This window comes from Budorcas taxicolor, chromosome 7 (assembly GCF_023091745.1).
Source record: "Budorcas taxicolor isolate Tak-1 chromosome 7, Takin1.1, whole genome shotgun sequence".
In the NCBI taxonomy this organism is placed as follows: Eukaryota; Metazoa; Chordata; class Mammalia; order Artiodactyla; family Bovidae; genus Budorcas; species Budorcas taxicolor.
In genome coordinates, this window is record NC_068916.1 from 15,773,116 (window position 1) to 15,794,723 (window position 21,608).

The 21,608-nt window shown below is 50.8% G+C and overlaps 2 protein-coding genes across 3 annotated transcripts; both read right to left on the reverse strand.

Annotated features, from left to right (window-relative positions):
* Positions 1-5,961: 5,961 nt before the first annotated feature.
* Positions 5,962-16,980, reverse strand: RAB3D (RAB3D, member RAS oncogene family). The gene is made up of 5 exons (XM_052642977.1): positions 16,850-16,980; positions 15,044-15,310; positions 14,205-14,323; positions 13,991-14,115; positions 5,962-8,772 (listed from the first exon to the last, which is right to left on the reverse strand). The coding sequence occupies exons 2-5, from the start codon at positions 15,269-15,271 to the stop codon at positions 8,585-8,587; spliced, it is 660 nt and encodes a 219-aa protein (XP_052498937.1). The 5' UTR covers positions 15,272-15,310; positions 16,850-16,980; the 3' UTR covers positions 5,962-8,584.
* A 1,881-nt stretch (positions 16,981-18,861) lies between these two features.
* On the reverse strand, positions 18,862-21,316 carry TMEM205 (transmembrane protein 205). 2 transcript variants are annotated; one of them, XM_052643747.1, is made up of 4 exons: positions 21,239-21,316; positions 20,617-20,725; positions 20,352-20,515; positions 18,862-19,218 (listed from the first exon to the last, which is right to left on the reverse strand). In XM_052643747.1, exons 2-4 carry the CDS (start codon positions 20,714-20,716, stop codon positions 18,913-18,915), a joined length of 570 nt encoding a protein of 189 aa, XP_052499707.1. In that variant the 5' UTR covers positions 20,717-20,725; positions 21,239-21,316; the 3' UTR covers positions 18,862-18,912. The 2 variants fall into 2 exon arrangements, with proteins under 2 accessions (XP_052499707.1, XP_052499708.1); XM_052643748.1 differs by having other exon boundaries at positions 21,174-21,298.
* Positions 21,317-21,608: the final 292 nt, after the last annotated feature.

Here is a 21,608-nt window from a genome sequence, read left to right on the forward strand (position 1 = left end):
TATTGGGAAGATCCCCTGGAGAAGGGAATGGCATCCACTCCATTGTAGACAGAGGCAATCCACTATAGACGGAGGCCACAGTCCATGGAGTCTCAAAGAGTCAGACATGACTGAGTGACTCACACTTTAACTTTTTGGATGGATATTCACTAAACTTACTTGGGAATTATTTCATGATGTATGTAAGTCAAATCATTATGTTATACGCTTTAAATTTATACAGAGCTGTATGTCAATAAACGGAAAGAAAGAAACTTTTTTTTTTTTTACAGTTTTTACTGTTTCTAATTGCAAACATGGAGGTTTTCCATACCAAACAATTCTATGAGGCCCCACAGTTCAATTCAGTTCTGAAACTAGAGTCAGTGCAGACCCCACAGTTTAAGGGATCAGTCTCACAAGACTGTCCCCACCTCAGATGCCTGTCACCAGTATTAGGTCCCCAAGGTACCCATACTTCACTTTAACTTGGCTACAATTGTCCCTCCCCACAGAACTCAGGAAATCCTTAAAAAAAAAAAAAAATATATATATATATATATATATATATATATATATACACATATATATTTTTAAATTTCACTGCATCAGTCTTAACTGCAGCAAGCAGGGCTTGTTATTGCAAGCCAGGTGGCATGTGGGATCTTAGTTCCCCAACCAGGGATCAAACCCATGTCTCCAGCATTGGAAGGTGGATTCTCAACCACCGATGATCAGGAAAGTCCCACAGAACTCTTTAGTTACTATTAATATTCCCAAGCCTGTACCTCAGATGCGAGTGACAGCGGGTGATTAACTCAGTCCCCAGCCCCTTTCCCCTCTGGAGCTCCCTCCCAGGACCTGAAGCTGATGGTGGTTGCTGTTCAGTTGCTAAGTCGTGTCCAACTCGTTTCACGGACTGCAGCATGCCAGGCTTCCCTGTCCTTCCCTATCTTCCAGAGTTTGCTCAAATTCATGTCCATTGAGTTCGTGATGCTATCTAACCATCTCATCCTCTTCTGCCTCCTCCTCCTCCTGACCTCAATTTCCCTCAGCATCAAGGGTCTTTTCCCATAAGTTGGGTCTTCGAATCAGGTGGCTTCAATTTCAGTCCTTCCAATGAATATTCAGTATTGATTTCCTTCAGGATTGGTTGGTTTGATCTCCTTGTAGTCCAAGGGACTCTAAGAGTCTTCTCCAGCACCACAATTTAAAGGTATCAGTTCTCCGGTGCTCAGCCTTTATGGTCCAGCTCTCACATCCATACATAACTTTGCATAGCTTTCCATCCATACATAGCTTTGACTATATGGACCTTTGTCAGCAAAGTGATGTTTCTGCTTTTTAATAGGCTGTCTAGTTTTGTCATAGCTTTCCTGCCCAGGAGCAAGCATCTTTTAATTTCATGGCTACAGTCACAGTCTGTGATTTTGGAAGCCGAGCAAAGAAAATCTGTCACTGCTTCCACTTTTTCCCCTTCTACTTGCCATACAGTGATGGGTCCAAACCACCATAGGCTGATGGTTCCAAATCTGTGATCATGGTTTGGTCTTTCTGGTGATCAGCCCTATACTGAAGCTACTTACGGGCCCCAGCCTAGGCTGTCTTCTCATTAGTACACAAAAGATGCTTATCACTCCAGAAATTCCAAGGGTTTTAGGAGCTCTGTGCCAAGAACCAGGGACAAAGACCTAATATTTCCTTTTTATTGTGTCAGACAGGAAAGAGATGGGTGTGGAAGTAAAAATTTTAAAAATTCCTGCCTTTGAGGTGCAGATATTATAGTGAAGGAGACACAAGTTAAGCAAGTAAATTATATAGTATTTTAGATTCTAGGGGCTGTAGGGAGAAGCACACAGGGAAAGGGACGTCAGGAATTCTGGGGGAGGCACTTCCCTGTGGTCCAGGGGCTAAGACTCTGTTCTCCCAATGCAGGGGGCTCAGATTCAACCCCTGGTCAGGGAACTAGATCCCACATGCTGCAATTAAGAGTTTTCATACTGCAACTAAAGATCCTGCATGCTGCAACTAAGACCCAGCACAGCCAAATAAACACATATTTTAAAAAAGAAAGAAATGCTTGGGTGGGTGGGGGTGGGGTGGGGGGTGGGGAGAGACTTTCCTGGCAGTCCAGTGGTTAAGATAAGATTGTGTTTCCAGTACAGGGAGTTCAGGTTCAATTCCTGGTGTGGGAATTAAGATCCCACATGCTGCCCAGCATGGCCAGGCAATAAATAAATAAATCAATGCTTGGGGAGGGGTTGCAGTACTAACCAGGGGGTTGGGAGGGAGGTGGGTCAACAGGAAGGTGAGATTTGTGTAAAGATCTGAAAGAGAGGGTGAGTGAGGAAGCCATGTGAATTCAGGCAGAGGGAATAGCCAGTGCAAAGGCCCTGGGGCAAGACTGTACCTAACGTGCTCAAACTACAACAGGAAGGAGCAGAGCAAGTTGGTGGGGGAGAGGGTGGCGAATGGGAAGAGTGACAGGGCAGGTGACAGGGAAGAGAGTGAGGTGACAGGTCAGAGCATGCAGGGCCTTGTGGAGCCTGAGGAGGACTTAGGGGTTTACTCTAAGTCAGGTGGGAGCAATAGAGGCTTCCAACCAAAGGAAGGACATGATCTAACTCAGGTATTCACTGATGCCCTCTTGCCAACATGGGGAGGACAGAACTTCTTACTAGAATCAGTTGCGTGCGTGGTCAGTCACTTCAGTCGTGTCTGACTCTGTAACCCTACGGATTTGTAGCCCACCAGGCTCCCAGTACTCTTGCCTGGAGAATCCCAGGGGCGGGGGAGCCTGGTGGGCTGCCGTCTGTGGGGTCGCACAGAGTTGGACACAACTTAAGTGACTTAGCTGCAGCAGCAGGCTCCTCAGTCCATGGGATTCTCCAGGCAAGAGTACTGGAGTGGGTTGCCATGCCACCCTCCAGGGGATCTTCCTGACCCAGGGATTGAACCCCGGGTCTCTTGCATTACAGGCTTTACTACTGAGCCATGTGGCGTCGTCCTCCTTACCCTCTATACCAAGGACGTGACCATGAGGTCCTGCGGCAGGAGCTAGATGGCCCTGGGGTGAAAAAGTTCTCCCCTGTGTACAGAAAGTCCATAATAGTGTCAACTAAAAAATTAATCACAAGCTGAAAGTAGAGAATGTTTTATTTGGTGGAAATGTTTAGGACTCCGAGCCCAGGAGACAGCATCTCAGTAGCCCTGAGGAACGGTTCCAAGGAGGTGGGAGAGGGAGTCAGTTGTTGTAAAGAAGTTTGCAACAAAGGGGGCAGGCAATCTGAACATCAAAGATTATTGTTAAGGAAAACCAGTTACCAAGTGAAGGAATGTGGCGCTCTTCTATGCTACTTTCACTTCCATGTATGGGAAGATGCAAGAGTTTGGGATTATTGAAGTAATTTCTTTCATATGCATCTCAGCTACCTAGGGCCAGCATACTGCATTTTTACAGAGGTATTCTTCTCTCTCTTGAATTCCTTTAGGGCCCACCAGCTCATACCAGAGGGCTATAATCACTGATGACTGTGACTAAGTTCCTCCTATAAGGAGTACTTTCTGAATTCAGAAATTCACATTTGGAAGGCCGGAATCATAGATAGCTGTGATATTTCTTGCCCCACTGATATGACAGGAAACATTTCCTTTCACAGCAGCAGAAACTCAGTAAAAGCAAAATGATGGAGGAGGCTGGGCCCTAGCCAGATAAGACAGTAAAGACCATTTATTCCTCATTCTCGAAGTTAAGGAGAACCTGACTACACATGCACAGAAAGGCTCCTTGGAGGTCAAAAGAGGGGGGGCTCACCTTGTAGTACCTGATGTCAACCTACCTGATGTCAGGCCTCTTTGCTGAAATCCGTCTTGGCTAAGAGATGGGCGTGCACACTTGGGAGGAGCCTGAAAGTGAAGTGACAGTGAAAATCACTCAGTCGTGTCTGACTCTTTGCAACCCCATGGACTATACAGTCCACGGAATTCTCCAGGCCAGAATACTGGAGTGGGTAGCCTATGCCTTCTCCAGCGGATCTTTCCAACCTAGGAATTGAGCCAGGGTCTCTGCATTGCAGGCGGATTCTTTACCAGCTGAGCTATCAGGGAAGCCCTGGAGCAGCCTAAGACAAACAAAATACGGGCTCAGAACCAGGCAAAGCCAGATGACTGACGAAAGTAAACCAGGAAGAAATGTACGGTAAGCATGACTCAAGCTACCACGGGGGCGTGACTCTGATCTTGCCTGTGTGTGTGTCTGATAGGGACAAAAGAGGATGATCAAATAGTTAGCTTGGAAACCCCATTAATAAGATTAATGATCAATCAAGAAAGTAATGGGAAAATTCTGAAACAAGGTGGGCCTGCCTGACTTATACAGCAAAACAGCTCACTTAGCGTCAAAGTCAGACTGGCTTGCTTAATGATAAAAGTTAACTTGCTTAACAACAAAACCACACAACACAAGCATGGGGCATGCCCCAAAGCAATCAAACGATGGTGGCGTGAGACCCACATCCTGCCCAGTGAGCTCACTGAGTTAGGAACCCCCAAAACATGTTATTTGGCCCCTAAGATGTGTTCTTTGCACCATGCCCCCCAAAACAATAAAACGGCAGTAGAAAATAAGGCCTACGATCTGCCCAGTGGTGTCATCAAGTTAATGACTCCACAATCAGGCTCTGTGGACACAAAAAACTATCATTTACGGGAAGGTGACTTTTCAAAACGAAAGAACTTCATTGTACTAAGACCTGAAAATATTTTTCAAATGTGCTGTGACAGTCCTGGTCTGACCATGTAGGGAGGGACAAGTAAACCTCCCTGCCCTACCTGGGGGAAGAACTGATGATGGAAAACATGAGGTCTCTCAGGAAAGACAAATCAGATTTTCTCCCCTTCCACTCTGTTCCTCTGACTATAAAAATGTTACTCACTGAGTACTCGGGGCAGGCAAGCATTGCGCTGCCCACTTGTGAACCTTACAAGCATCCCTTTCTAAGAAATCACTTTTTATCTATCACTTTGCATGCATGCTAAGTCGATTCAGTCATGTCCAACTCTGCGACCCTAGGGACTGTAGCCTGCCATGGACTGTAGCCTTCTCCGTCCATGGGATTTTCCAAGCAAGGATACTGGAGTGGGTTGCCATACCCTTCTCCAGGGGATCTTCCCGAACCAGGGATCAAAGCCAGGTCAGGGATCAAACCTGTGTCCCTGATGTCTCCCACACTGGCAGGCAGGTTCTTTACCCCCAGCACCACCCTCGGAAGTGTACATCACTTCACCCTTCACCGAATTCCCTTTTGTTCCGAGACATAAAGAACTGTGGTGTCAGAGCTCTTCAGAGCCCTGGAAACGACACCTAAGGGTCTCACGTCTGTCCACCTGTGCTCTTTTTCCGCCTAATAAATACTTCACTTGTTTCACTACCTTCTGCCTTTGTGCAAATTCTTCTCTGCAAAGCAGAAGAGCCAGGGCCTTGTCACTGACCAGTGGTCTAGTAGCTAGATTTGTTGTTCTCACTGCTGAGGTCCAGCCTCAATCTCCGGCCAGGAAACGAAGCCCCAATTCAAGCAGGCTGAGACCACTGGAAAGTGACAAGAAAGTGTTAGTGGTTGTGTCCAACTCTTCACGACCCCATGGACTGTAGCCAGCCAGGCTCTTCTGTCCATGGAATTCTCTAGGCAAGAATACTGGAGTGGGTTGCCATTTCCTTCTCCAGGGGATCTCCTGCATTGCAGGAAAATTCTTTACCATCTGAGCCACCATGAGGCAGCCCGACCCAGGCAGCCACTAGAGGCAGCCCCAGACCTGAGCCTCCCTGTCCGGATTCAGCTTCTGCAGCATCACACACGGCCCTCGACCAACTCTCCACTTGGCAGTGATTCAAGTGCCCTCTTCCTGGAAACTCCATTTCACTAATGGAAAGAAAAGAACCACAGCATCTGGGCATGACAATTTTAATTTTTTATTTTCTCGAGAAAACTGCACATCTTTATGACTGAACATCCAAGAACAGCTTACACAAGGAGAACCACACCCAGAAGATAAAGGCCTAGAGCTCTCTCCTGATGTGTTCTGGGATCATGGAGGAGAAGTAACTTATTGGAATTAGCACTTCAACACTGAAATCAAATTTCACCCCTTGTTTTGTTTTCAATGGAGTTGGGAGAGAAACACACAAGAAAATGATCCCCAGAGAAGCCAAAGAAAAGCAAAACAAACATAACCCCAAATCCCAAAAGGCGATCATGGCAATTTCCTGCTGATACTGGAAAGACAAGTTGAAAGCAAATAATAAGAAGGCACAGTGGGGATGCAGGATACAGCCTCAAGTCACCTCCCCAGATCCTAGCCTCCCTGGCACTAGGTAGCTGTCTTCCTACAGCCTTTGGCTTAATTTTTGTTTGTAAACTCAACAAACCTCCATTCCCTTCCAGTGATCTTTGAGGACATCAGTTTCAGTTTTCCAGACACTGTCAGGAGTTAAACTTCCCCAAAAAACATAAGATAAAAACGTAACACCATTTTTAGACCAAATAAGAAAAATTCTCCTACATCATTCCCAGGCTTGAGAGAACCCTCAAGAGTGGCAGCTGTCTCCAATGTGACTTAAAGTTGAATTGCTGAAAAGTCTTGTGTAAACAGAAATCTTAGGCCAGGTCAGGTACAAGATGCAGCCAAAGCTGTCTTTTATTACACAGGCTATCACACAAGTCAGCTGGTCCCCTTGATAGTGACACTCTGGCCAAACATTTTTTTTTGGCAGCAGTTTAAGGAAAATGGACAGGCAAAGGGAATCTTGACAGGCCATGGTGTGTCTTAAGAAGCCTTTTTCTAGCTGCTTTCTCTTTTATGTTAAAGCAACTAACATTTTAGACTCCCCTGCCCCAAACCTTCCGATAAGTCTCATGTGGTGTATTTCCAAGAACTTGTCCTTTTCATCGCAGTCTAGTTTGTTGGTGTACAAAAAATATCCCCACTTTTGACGCTCTAAGGGCAGTCCCTGGTTTGGGGTGAACAGGGCCCTCTAGAAACAAATTCAATCTCCAGCTTCTATAAAGGTAAGAACTACGTTAAACTTGACCCAGACCTTCCCCATTCCTGGTAGAAGTAGCAGAGATCCGCAAGGCTACAGAAAATCATTTTGGCAGCAGGGCTGGGAGACTGGACAAACCATACACTTGGCTGCCCTCACAGTGGCTGTCAAGTTCTGGGGTATCAGTGTTCCAGGGTAGAAAGAGGTGCTGTGTCACCAAGGTTGGACTCAGGTGGGCAGGAAGGGCCACTGAGCGGAGGATGGGGCCAGGAAGGTGTCAAAATGATCACCTCCCAGCAGGAGCCCCTGGTAGCTGGGGACCCCCAACCTGGTGGGCTCCCCACTAGTTAGTGCCACAATCAACCAGGGGGACTGGTCCTCTGCCCATCTGTCTTCAGCCTGCCACTCCCAAGCAGCATCCGGGAAATGCAAGTAGCAACAGTGGTTACCCAGCCCTGCCTTCCCTGCTGCCCCTCCAGCCAAACCCCAAAACATTCTTTCCTGTGGCTCCTCCATTAGCAGAGAACATCATTGGACCCCAGAGATTACATGGTTCGGGAAGCCAGCCCTGAGTCTTCAAGGTTTTTCAACTGGGAGGAGCCGATGTCCTCACATGGAGCGCCACCAGCCAGCGCAGGCTACCCTACAGGAATATTGCTCAATTTCCTTTTTGAGCAGGATATGGGATGTGGAAAGACCTTGCTTAAAACATTACCAGCCAAACAGGGCCCGTGGAAGGCAGGTCAGGGCAGGAGAGCCTAAGCTTCTAACTCTGAATTAACTCCTGGTAAAAAGTCCTCAGCAGGAATGCATGATTCTCTGCCTGGCCCAGAGCAGCCCCCAGTTTCCAGAATTCTGTTCTGGATCGGGAATGCAGTGGGTCAGCTGTAACAGTGGCAGGGTCGAGCAAATTCTGGAGAAGCTCAGAAGGCACTTCTGGGGTCCCTGAAGCCGCGGGTGGGGGTATGGGGCGCTCTGGGAAAAGCCGCTTTAATACTGCTTTCACAGGCAGAAGATCTGCAGGTCAGAAGGGAGGGGTCTGGGAGATGCAAAACCACCAGCCTGGTTCACAGGCAGACTGGGCGATCCTGAGAAAGGAGCTGCCTTCCACATCTCCAGGGATGAATTCTGAGATCCCTCCCACCAACTCCCCACCCCCACCGCACGAGGGAGAAGAACCATCTCCGGCCAGCACACGAACTAAAAACAATGCCCCACTCAGAAACGGATGCGGATAAGTGGTTCTAACCCAGAAGGCATGGCGGTTGCCCTTTCACCAGGCAAATTGGGACGCGCCGTGTGCGTGCTCACTATCACCATGACAACGCCGGGAAGCAGCAAGCTTGTGCACGGACCTCCCCCAGACCCTGCCCGCAGCAGGGTCTGGAGCCTGCGACAGGGGCTGCTTGGGCAGGCTGGAGGCCATGGCCAGAGAACGCGCCATGCGGGAGTGGGGGCGGCCGACGGGAAGTGGGGGGCGCCCTGAGCTTGGAGACAGCCCTTATGGCTCATGCCTCAGTTACAGTCTCTGCCGAGGCAGGAGGGGGTGGGGTGGGAGAGTCATCTCTAGCAGGGACAGCTGCTGGGCTGTGGGCCTGGGGTGTCCCCCAAGGCCGGCCCTTTCCCATTGCTGCCAGGGCTAGAGCTGGGTTCCAGGGATTCATTCATCTTCTCGCAGATGACGTCCACCAGGCGCTCGAAGACCTGCTTCACGTTGATGTTCTCCTTGGCGCTGGCCTCGAAGAACTCAAAACCTGGAGGAATATAAGATGGGAAGATCGGGGAGTTCCCTGGCAGTCCAGTGGCTAAGACTCCATGCTTCCACTGCAGGAGGCACGGGTTGGATCCCTGGTTGGGAAACTAATATACAACATGTTGGGCGGGGGTGGGGTGGGGGTTAAAAATAATAAATGGCACATATATATATATATAAAAGGAAGATCTGTGAAACCCTGGGGGGTCAGTGCCTGGGCTATGGCATCACATGAACCTGGGTTGCAAGCCCAGTTCTGACCTTCGTTCAGCTGGGGGACCTTGACTGAGAGTCTTAATCTTTCTGAGCCTCAGTTTGCTCTTCTGTAAAATGGGAACAATGATGCTGCTGATGGTGATAAAAACATATGACAGCAGTGCTTGCCCGGACTACCTTGCGTATCTCTTTGTCACAGGGCAGTGGTGGCAAGAGTCTTACCCCCAGTTAAGTGGCACTCATCCTCTATCCAATTTCTGCTGCACAGGAAGGCACAGCCAGGGTGTCTACAAAGCCCAATATTTATGTGGACCTTTTAAGCACAGCCAAGTATTTCACATGTTATGGAACATATGCTCCAGGTCAAATAAAACAGGACTGGCTTCAGCCCAGGGGTACCCAGTTTGTAACCTCTGTCAGCCAGATAATGGCAGGTTTCGCAGAGTTTTAGCGAGTATACAATGTACGCAGTTCCTGGCCTACAGCTGCTGCTGCTGCTCAGTCGCGTCAGTCGTGTCCGACTCTGTGCGACCTCATAGACAGCAGCCCACCAGGCTCCCCCATCCCTGGGATTCTCCAGGCAAGAGTGCTGGAGTGGGGTGCCACTGCCTTCTCCAATGCATGAAAGTGAAAAGTGAAAGGGAAGTCGCTCAGTTGTGTGCGACTCTTAGCGACTTCATGGACTGCAGCCTACCAGGCTCCTCCATCCATGGGATTTTCCAGGCAAGAGTGCTGGAGTGGGGTGCCACTGCCTTCTCCGCCTGGCCTACAGAGTGCACTAAAAACAGTAATAATAATAATAATAGGCAGTGCTTACACAATGCTTACTATGCAACAGGCACTTTTCTAAGAACTTTACATAAATTAACTCATTTAAGGATGTTCTGTGAATGCACTGTCACTCAGTCTGAGGTATAGTTTTTGTGGGGAGAGCTGGGCCATGCAGCTTGTGGGATCCTAGTTCCCAGATCAGGAATTGGATCCATGCCCCCTACGATGGAAGGGTGGAACCCTAACCACCTGACTGCTAGGGAATGCCCTATGCTATTATAGCCCATTTTATAGATGGGAAAACTGAGGCACACAGCAGGAAAGTCACTCGTGTAAATTCACACAGGTTAACACACTCAGGCTGCCTGGTTAAAATAATAATAGATTAAACATTTCTCCTGTACCACCTTGGGCCTCAGGAGCAAGGGCAGGATGGCTGATTCCTTTGGGGGAGGGGGAGGGTGAAGCAGATTTGAATAGACTTTTAGCATCACAGAGATCATCATAACTTTTTCTCTTTAAAAAAAAATGTTTAGGAACTTCCCTGGTGGTCCAATGGTTAAGAATCTGCTTTCCAATGCAGGGGATGTAGGTTCAATCCCTGGTTGGGGAACTAAGATCCCACGTGCCTTGGGGTAACTAAGCCTGACTGCTGGAACTCCTGTGCCCATACTCTGCAACAAGAGAAAACCCAGCACTGCAACGAGACCCAACAAAGCAAAACAAAAAAAGTTTATCCACTTAGCAAAAGGTGAGAGGTGGTACAAATGCTTTGGGGACCTGCCCAGAGATCCTGGGCTACAAGAAGTGGCCCAGCAACCTGCAAATAAGGCTGCACATGACTGTCCTTCCTGCACCCTGCACCCTGGTCCAGGCTCCACCTGCTGGGAGCTATGGTCCCCAGTGTATCCCCATCTGCCGTTCCCTAGGCCAGAAATTCAGACCAATGTCCAGGCTGTTACATACAGCACAGGGTAAACAGGCCTCTATTCTAGCCCTTGTCATTATCATGAAGCACTATAAAAATATCATTGTAATTAATAAATGTATAATTATCCATCTATGTCTCCACTATTAGAATACCCGCACCAAGAGGGCAGGGTGTCTATCTGCCTTGTCCACAACTGCAGCCCAGGGCCTGGCACAGAGCAAGTGCTCAGAAACTACTGACTGAATGACTGATCAGATGGATGGATGGATGAGTGGGTAGAGGGATATATGGACGACTAATGTGTATTTAGATGGATGGATGTACAGGTGGATGGATGAATAAATGGGTAGATGGGAGGATGTATAGGTAAGTGTATAGATGGATGGATAGGTAGTTGGATGGATGGAGAGATGGATATACAGATGAATCAATGGATGAATGTATAGATAGATGTATAGATGGATGGATGAGTGGATGGATGAATGAATGGATGGATGGGTGGATGACAGAGGCAGGACACGAACACAGATCTCTATCCTGAGCCTGGTGATCATCAAGGTCACCCCACCGTCTTCCTAGGCAAATTTGGCATTTCATTAATCACGTCCAGCTCTGCCTCAAATAATCTGTTTTTCTTCTTTTTTTAAGACTTCATTTTTGGCTGCCCCACACAACAGGATCTTAGTTCCCCAACCAGGAAAGTGAACCCACACCTCTTGCAGTTGAAGTGCGGAGCCTTAACTACTGGACCAGCAGTGAAGTCCCGGTTTGGTTTTTTTTTAAAAAAACACTTTTTTTCTTCTAATTGTAAATATTTACTAGAGAAACTACTGAAAAATATCAAGTCAGCTAAAAATGTGGTATGTAATCTCGTCACCCAGAAACAACTACTATTGCTGTTTTGACATCTAGCTTTCCACTTTACATAATTGTTGGGGTTCGGTTTGTAGTGGGTAGGAGTATGTGTGCATACATGTGTGGATTTTTTTCTTACAAAATTGGGGTCCAAATCCATCTCCCAATTTGTTGTCTGATATTTTAAACTTAATGGAAGAGCAGGAATCTCCCCGTCACCCCCAGGAACTAGATGTTTTCCACAAGAAGGTGTGGGCAGGGGACTTCCCTGGTGGTCCAGTGGTTAAGACTCCGTGTGGCCACGGCGAGGGGCAAGGGTTCAATCCCTGGTCAGGGAACTAAGATGCCCCATCCCACATGTTTCAGCCAACAACAACAAAAAAGGTGTGGGCAGCATCCTCAAGTATTCCAGCCTATGGCAGGGCCCCAACAGCTGACTCCCAGCACATCTGTAAATGAGACCCAGGCTCAGGTTCCTAAAACACGGGACAAAGAGCAGGTGAAATGGCAGCAAGAAGGAGCAGAGTCAAACCCCAAACAGGAGACATTCCACAGAATAAAGACCCAGTTTCTCCAACAAATGATGGCAAGAAAAAAAAGGAAAAGAGGGGACAGTTATGGTCCAGGGCTCTGTGAAGTTTCTCTGCAAAGGGTCAGACAGTAAATCTCTTAAGTTTTAGGTACAAACATCAGCAACACTTCACAATCATGCTAGCTAACGCTTAGATGAAACCTACACATAGGCAGGATTCTGTTAGAACTGCTTCATGCGTCATAACTCATTTAGCACTCCTGACAACCTAACCAGGTGGGGCTGTTATTATATTATCTGCCTTTCACACACGAGGAAGTGCTGGCCCAGAGAGCTAAAGTCACCGGTGCGAGATCACAAAGCCGTCAAGAAATAACTGGAGTTAATGTTCAATCAGGGCCAGGATCTGCTTATTTAATCTAACAGCCCTATGAGGTAGATGAGGTTTTCACCTGTTTCCTAGATGGAGCAATGGAAGCACAGAGAGGGTAGGTGAGGTGCCAAAGGTCACACAGTTAGTGGGTTGCAGGAGGGGATTCTCGAGTCTCCGTCCTTAACCCGCCCTCCCTGCATAGTGGTTACATTCCCTCTTGCACAGAAAGTCCTGGGGAGGGCCTAGAATACTCCAGGACAAGATTTTCTTTTAGCTTAAACTTTGAATCGAGAATCCATTCACCTTATTCACAAAGGTAGGCTGAAAAGTTCCCCTCCAACCCTGGTAGCATCCCAGGTCACCAGGGTTACTAGAGCCTTCTGTATCCATCCAGATTTCCTTTAAGCAAACATCAATACACATCCTTATTCTCACTAATACAGGGGTTGGCAAACTGAGCTGCAGGAATCTGGCTTGTTGCCTATTTTCTTTTTAAGTATTTAGTTAAGTACTAAATTTAAGTATATTGGGCCTTCTTGGTGGCTCAGTGATAAAGAATCTGCCTGCCAAGGCAGGAGACATGAGTTCGATCCCTGGGTCATGAAGATCCCCTGTAGAAGGAAATGGCAACCCACTCCAGTATTCTTGCCTGGAAAATTCCATGGACAGAGGAGCCTGGAGGGCTATAGTATGTGGGGTCGCAGACACGGACATGACTGATCGACTGAACATGCATGTACATAGCTGATTTATAGTTTCAGGTGCTGTTGCCTATTTGTGTAATTAAAGTTTTATTGGCAGACAGTCACACTCATTCATCAATGTATTATCCAAGCCTGCTTTCAGGCACAGCTGAGCAGTTAGACCCTAGGACTGAAAATATTTCCTCTTTGGCCCTTTAAGGAAATGTTGGCACGGGACTTCCCTGGCAGTCCAGTGGTTAGGGCCACTTGCTTCCACTGCAGGGAGCATGGGTGCAACCCCTGGTTGGGGAACTAAGATCCCACAAGCTTCACTGTGCAGCCAAAAAAAGAGTTTGCTATCTCTGGACTAAAAGAAGCAGCCATACCTACTATTCTGTAGTTTGCTTTTTCCACTTATCCATATATCCATAGACTGCAGAATGTAAAAAATGGCCTGATCCTTTTTCACAGCTGCACAGTATTCCCCCATGTGACTCTATGTGTAGCTGCTTCCCGCACTGTGAGAGACTTGAGAGGCTGCCAAGCTTCCCCTCCTCCTAACTGTGCTGTAAGCTGATACACCCGTCACTTCCCACATGGGTGCAGGTGTCTGTAGGATTAATTCCCAGAAATGGTTTTTCTGAGTTTGGGTTCCCAGGGCAGTGGGGGCAATAAAGGTTATCTGTGGGTAAATCCTTTGGAATTAAATGTAGCAGGTGGTATACATGCAGGTATTTTTCTGGGCAGATCTTCAAAGGCCAAGGTATTGGTGACTGTGGTTGGACCTGGGACTCAAGCATAGGGATGGGGGTTTGGGTCTGGGAGGTCCAGGGCCTGTAGCCCAGGTTGGGCACTGACCAAGGTCGTCGGCGAGCCTCCGGCCTTCCTCGGTGGGCACAACACGCTCATCCTCCAGGTCACACTTGTTCCCCACGAGGATGACCTGAGCATTGTCCCAGGAGTAGGTCTTGATCTGCGTGGCCCTATGGAGTTGGAGGGCTGTGTTAGGTCAGAGATTAGGGTCAGGGAGAGAGGGTGAAGGTCAGGGGGCCAGTGGTCAGCAAGCACTCACCAGTCCTGCACGGCAGCAAAGGACTCCTGGTTGGCAACGTCATACATGAGCAGGAAGCCCATGGCTCCGCGGTAGTAGGCTGTGGTGATGGTACGGTAGCGCTCCTGGCCCGCCGTGTCCTGGGCACACAGTGGGGTCAGGCATCTAGAAGCCACCCCGTTCCCCACCCTACCTCTCCAGGTGGGCACCCCAGCCTCACAGCCCCAGTCTGATGACCAGGACATGGACCTGCCTTCACAGCCCCCGATTTAATGGGGAGAAATATGGGCCTGCTCTAGTCTGATGAAGGGGACATGTATCCTGTCCTTGAGGGGTTTCCAGTCTGAGGGGTCAGTGGCCTCTCAAAGACTTATAAGCCCTCTATGACCTTGTCTCCAAGAACCAACTTCATGACCACAAACAAGAACCAGCTTGACCAGAGGGTACCACCTTGATGCAGACAGTCTGATGCTCGTTACCATGACAATCATTACCAGCAGGTGCTTTGGGAGCGCGAGCATGACTCTGAAGAAGCTCAATGGGAGCCTCCAGGCCTGTCCCAACAGGGTACCCAAACCTCTTCCCCATTCGTCACCAGATCTTCTAATCCAGCTTGGGTTAGTACTGTTTCCTGCTCAGACCCTAGAGGGCAGGGTAAATCCCCCTCATCCTGATGGATTCACTTCATGGATAATACCCCTGCTACTCTTCACACCTATCCCAAGCCCTCTCCCCGACTCTGGATCACTGTTCCTGACCCAGGACCCCTCCCCACAGCCCTACACCCTTGCCTGAGCTTCCCCAGAGGAACCCCAGCCCCTGTCTGGGCCGGCAGACCCACAGACTGCCGCCTGGCCCACCCAGATCTGCAGCTTGATCCTCTTGTCGTGGCGGTAGACTGTCTTGACCTTGAAGTCAATGCCCACAGTGCTGACAAAGGCGGGCGTGAAGGAGTCATCGGCATATCGGAACAGGAAGGACGTCTTGCCCACGCTGCTGTTGCCAATGAGCAGCAGCTTGAACATGTAGTCGAAGTTCTGGTCCGCTGCATCCCGCTGGCCTGTCGGGGGGTCTCCAGCTGATGCCATCTTGGCAGGGAGCCTCCTGGGATGGGGAGAGCTAGAGCCCTGCAGGGAGAAAAACACCGGGAATGGCCCCAGTGTCTACACTGGTTGTTGTTGTTGTTTTAGTCGCTAAGTCGTGTCCAACTCTGCGCCTCCATGGATGGTAGCCTGCCAGGCTCCTTTGTCCATGGGATTTTCCAGGCAAGAATACCGGAGTGGGTTGCCATTTCTTCCTCCAGGGAATCTTCCTAACCCCAGGTCTCTTGCAACAGCAGGCAGTTTCTTTACCACAGAGTCACCTGGGAAGCCCATGCACCGGACCTGGGCTCAAATCCTGGCTCTGCCACTTGGAAGTAAAGTGATCCTGGATGCATCACTTGCCCTTGTGGGGCCTCAGCGTCCTCGCCTAGAAAATGGGGATGTTTGCCAAATGCAAGGGTCCAGGCTGGGGGTGCCTCATTGGGCTGCTGAGGAACCAGAACCTTCGGAAGGTGCAGGTGTAGACTTTGCCCCAGGGTGAGAAGCTGGCGGGGCCCAAGTGTGAGCTGGGGGTAGCTGGGGCTGTCAGCTGGATAAAGCCCCCCCGCACCGGCCCTGCCGCCACCCAGGGCCTGGGTGTTGACTTTGGCAGGTGTTAGCCACCTGCCTGCCCCTACCCAGGCCAACTTTAAGTCCTTCCCTGAAGCCCATGGGGAGGGGGCTTTCAGTGGATACACCCCAGGGTTTAATGCCCAGTTCTACCCCCAAATGGGTCCTGCCACCTTCTGTTTGTCAAAGGGGCTGGGCCCATCTGCCTCCCAGGAAAGCTGACTCACCCCAGCCCAGGGTCAGCCCACGGAGGCCAGAAAGATGGCCTTCCAATCCAAGGAAACCACCCACCCCAGCCACCACCCTGACCACCTGGATGGGCCTTTCCTGTCAATCTGTCCCCACAGATAAGGCTGCTTCATCTGGGGCCGTGCACCCCCTTAGTCACTGCAGAGGCCTATTTTCCTAGCTGTTGTGGCTGCTCCCTGAGCCTCACCAGAAGGCCTGGGTGAATGGGGGGTAACCAGCCCCTGGCAAAGCCATTTCTTAACTACCCCCTGGAGCTTTCATCCAGGTTAAAAAGGAGGACCCAGCCGGCCCTCCTTTCCTGCCCAGCCCTCCGCCCCACCCCGTGTTCCGGGAGAACGAGTTTGAGGAGGGGAAGGGAAGAGGGCAGGAAGCCTTTCCCCATGCTAGGCAGGGCAGCCAGGATGGGGGCCCAACTCCGCCCCACCCTCAGCCCACCTGTCAGCCGGTCCCACCTCTTATCTGACCATCTGGCGACTCTCCCTCAGGCCAGGCACGAGTTAAGGGACCCCGGAGGGCTCGGTCCTGTCCCCCTCGTCACCTGATGTGGGGCGTCCCAGCCAGTGCTGGGGAGCTCCGAGCTTCCTCCCATCAACATATGGTCACATCTCTTGTCCCCAGCTGGGCTTTCTGCCCCCCCCGCGCCCCATTAACGCTCCCGATGAGCCCAGCTGGGTAGGGGAGAGGGAAGAGGCGTCCCCTGCCGCCTGCCTTTGTTCCCCAGGCCCCCGGCCCTCCCCCGCTAAGCCCCAGTCCCCCCATGGAGACCTGCTGGGACGCGGAGGCGCGGGCTGGAGTGCTCTCCCTCCGAGGGAGTCACTTCGCGTAGTGGGGGACGCTGGCAGCGAGGGTTCTGCCTCCGAACTCTCTGCGACCTGGCCCTGGTTGCGACCCAGACCCCGCAGCCGCAGACGCCGCCGCCGCCAGCAGCCACCCGGATCCCGCGCCGGCCCCGCCCCTAAGCCGGAGGAGGGGCCGCCCCTGGGGAAGGGCAGGGAGGAACCTGGGCGGGGCTTGTGGGGCTGGGCTGGGCGGGGGCGGAGTGGGGTGGGGGAGGGGCTGGAAGTACCTCCAAGCGCGGCATGTTCCCAGCCAATAAACATTTCATTTTAACCAACCTGACGTGGAGTTCCTACACGTGCACAGCAGCTACCAGCACGGACTCTGGAGCCAGGTTCCAATCTCAGCTCCACCACTTCCAGTCCTTGTTGCGTTGGACATGTTAACCTCCCCGGGACTCATTTTCCCTATCCATCATGTGGTCGGTCGTTAACAAGGGTCCCCACTTCACAGGGTTGGGTAAGGGTTCTGATATGAGTTTGTTGTTTGTAAAGTGCAGCGCCTGACCCTAAACTGGGCTAGACACCTTTTCCAAATACCCTGAAGAGTTAACCCCCTCCTTTTACAGATAAAGAAATTGGAAATCAGAGAGGGGCAGGCCCTGGCCTGAGGCCACAAAATTTGATATCCAGGCCCAACTGTGGTTTTTTTCTTCAGGCCAACAGCAGAGAATCTGCATTTATAATAGCTCAGGCTTAGGATTTCCTTGGCGGCCAGGTAGTTAAGACTCCATGCTTCCACTTCAGGGGGCATGGGTTTGATCCCCTGCTCATGTGGCCAAAAAAAATTTAAAACCAAAAATTTTAAAAGTTCAGGCTTTGCTGAGATCCTAATTCAAACAACTGCACCTGAAGCCACTTGCTGAACTTCACTGAGCCCCCATTGCTTCCTGGGAACAACGTTAGCCACCTCCAAGGGCTACTTTGGATGAACTGAGATGTGTGTCAGTCAGGAAGTGCTGGTATATGCTTAGTAACAAGCAGCCCCACAGTCACCATGGCACCCAACATCCAAGCTTTGCTTCGTTTTTTTAAATTGGAGAAAAATTGCTTTATGATGTTGTGTTGGTTTCTGCCATATAACATCCCAAATCAGCCATAGTTATATACATCACTTCCCTCCCCCGGTCCACCCCTCTAGGTTATCACAGAGTGCCAAGATGAGCTCCCTGTGTTATACAGCAACTTTTCACCAGCTGTCTATTTTATGCATGGTAGTGTATATAGGTCAGTGCTACCTTCTCCCTTTGTCCCACTCTTTCCTTCCCTTACTGTGTTCACAAGTCCCTTATATCCAAGGTTTGCTTCTCACTCACACTGATCATTGCAAACAGGGGAAGATGTGGTGAAACAGGCACTGGCTTGTATACTTCTCAAAACTGACTTTGCTCACATTTCATTGGCCAAAGCAAGTCACATGGCCATTCCCAATGTCAATGAGGTGAAAAAATACAATTGTCCTCTAGGGATCAGAACCAGATACCGTTACCATAATACATGATATGTGTAATGGTTAGCACCATGCCTGGCACACAGTAGGTGCTCAACAAATGGCACCATTGTAGGACGAGCTTAGAGGCTGCAACATCCTACACTCTGAATTAGTATGCCACGTGAATGGGAAAATGGAATCCCTCAGCTCTACCCTTGCCTACAAGGGTTTCCCTGGTGGCTCAGTGGTAAAGAGTCCCTACCAAGGCAGGAAACGGAGGTTCGATCCCTGAGTTGAGAAGATCCCCTGGAGAAGGAAATGACAACCCCCTCCAACATTCTTTGCCTGGGAAACCCCATGGACAGAGGAGCCTGGTAGGCTACAGTCTATGGGATCGCACAAGAGTAGGACACGACTGAGAGACTAAACAACAGCAACAACAACCCTTGCCTGCCCCTCCCCTTCCTTGCTTCCCAGTTGGAGAAAGATAAAGGCAATCATTTCCAAAGAAGCGTTTATTGACATCCGGGGCCCCAGCAGAGACAGAGAGTCAGCGGGAGTTAGAGGTTGTGGAGGGCCAGGGCGAGGCCTGCCAGATGAAGCCCATTGCTCAGGAGGCAGCCCAGATTGCAAAGGGAGGACAGGCCGTGGTAGCGGAAGAACTGCTGGCGGAGGGCGCTGTACTTGGGGTCCTGACCCCGCAGCTGGCGGTAGGGGTCCGAGCCCTGGTGACTGCCCGGCACCTCCCCGCCCAGGCCCCGCTCCTTCTCCACAGTCTGCAGGGCCCACATAGCGGCCGAGGTGCGGGACTCCAGCCAGCGGGCATTGACGGTGGCCAGGGTGAGGCTCAGGAGCAGCAAGAAGAGCTGGTGGGGCAGCGGGAGGACAAGGTGAGCCACGCCTGGGAGGCAGGAGGGGCCCCAGGGCATGTCCTTGTGCATCCTCAAAGGCCAGAGAGGAATGGGAGACAGGATCGGGTCAAAGCCAGGTCTCCTCGCTCCATCCCCGAACCCAAACAGAGCTCCAGCTCTCATATCCTGAGACCCGCAGTTCCTAAGGAAAGGCTCCACCACTGTCTCTTCTCTCTCCCCCAAATTCCTGAGCTGCGTCTCTTCTGATACACTAACTGGGACTTTCCAGAACACAGTCTGTCTGATACCCAATTCTTCCCCAGAACTGAGGATGGGCAGAGCCTCTCTTCCCTGAGTTGGGACAGAGCACCATGGTAACTGTCCCCTCATTTCCCTCAAAGAGCCTAAGACGGGGCCTATCTCCTTTGTGGCCCCAGCCTAGTCCCTAGAAGCTGACACTGGGCCCACAGGGAAAGAATTACAAGTCCCTGAAGTTCCAGTTACCTATAATCCCTCACGTGTCTGTGAGGTTATCGAAACCCCCTTCAGGCCTTACCTGCCCACATCTGAGGGACAGAATGGGGTCGGGGGAAGGCAGGATAGAGAGACATGAGATGCAGAGATGGCTCCTTGCCTTGTGGCTGGGTAAAATGTGTGGATGGGGGTCGTTGTTACCGTTGTTTAGTCGCTAAGTCGTGTCTGACTCTTTTGCGACCCCATGGACTGTAGCCCACCAGGCTCCTCTGTCCATGGGATTTCCCAGGCAAGAATATTGGAGTGGGATGCCATTTCCTTCTCTGGGGATGGGGGTGGGGGACTGTAAATCCCCAGTCAGGCTAGTTTTTAAACAATGAGCTGGGGTCAGTGCCTCAACCCAGCTGAGTCACCACAGCTTGGCTGCAGGCCCAGGCAGGGGGAGGAGAGGGAGCAACAGCCAGCAGACAGACACTGGAGGAATAGACAGGGCTGCTGGGGATGGTTGTGCAGGCTGTGCACTGCTCAAGGGTATCCAAAGCCCAACTCTGTGTACACCAGGAAGCCGGGGTGGTTTGGGGGGGTCTTGTTTTAATTGTCATAAAGGTGTCATAGGTGCTCATGCGGTCCTGGGAATGAATGTCCAGAGGGTAGTGGAGCCCAAGCCCGCATACCTGGCTGGCCTCCCAGAATGTGAGCTGAGCCCAGGCACACTGTGAAGCCAAGATGCAGAGGTTGACGAAGGCACAGCCCATGGAGATGTGAAAGTAAAAAGGGAAGAGTTTGCTCTGCACCAGGCCGAAGGTATGTCGGGGAAGGCCTCGGAAAAGCACAAAGCCTGTGGGGTGCAGGGGACCAGTGTTAGGACATGTCCAAGGACCCGCTCTCATCCCTGTCCCCACCACGGGCGTCCATGATGTCCAGGCCGACGATCCCTACCTGAGATGAAGGTCACCCACATTTGCATGCCCCAGGCCCCTGACAAGACCAGGAGATGGACCACTTTAGTCAAGCTTCCTGGATTCCCGCCTTCCTCCATCTTTCAGGCCTGAGAAGGAGGCACCAGGTAAGTCAGAGCTTTATCTTTGCCCTGTGGCCTTCAGACCCTGTGAGTCTGCACAAGGCCAGGGTCATGGTCTATCCAGCAGAGATACCGGGATAGCAGCCCAGGAATGGGGTGGGGAAGACCCAAAACAGTTGTGACATCCCCGACCCTATCTCTCCAAATGTCAGCCCCCAAGATCTTAGGGTCTCTGGACCCCAACATTCATGCCACCTCTGAGACCCCCAAATTTCAGCTCCAGCAGCCCTAGGTCTTCAGAGATCAACCCAGTGACTCCCAAATATCACCCCAGGGATCCACTTCTAACATCAAAGACCACTCCTTTCATGACAGGATGTCGCTAAGAACATTCCCGAAGCACCTTCCAGCGTTCTAATCCTGGGAAACCCCAAATCTCATCCGGAGGACACCGACCCCACCACTGGACTCGGACCTCGACCCGCAGCACCTAGGAGTCCCGGGCTGGATCTAGGGTGTCAGGCTTGCTGGGCTCAGTACCTCACTCCCGCGCTCCGGGGTGGCTCGCGGACCTCAGCTACCTCCCCTGGCGGGACCGGGAATTCGTCCCGCCTCCCAGCTAAGCCAGAAGCCAATCGGATCGGAGATCTGTATCTCCTGTACCGCCCTCTTAAATATTGGCCAATCGATAAACGGAAACCAAGCCTGAAATCCCGCCTACTCTTCGGACTCTCATCCAATTACACCGTGGATCCTAGGATCTGTGGAAGCGGGAAGGCACCAATGAAGCCTTCGGCTGCATCGGCGGGGGCGGAGCTAAACTGCCAGCCAGCCACACCCCTCTCTGTGACTCTACCTTTGGGCTCCTCGTGTTTTAAAGGGATGGTGTCCCCACGGGATCAAATTTCAG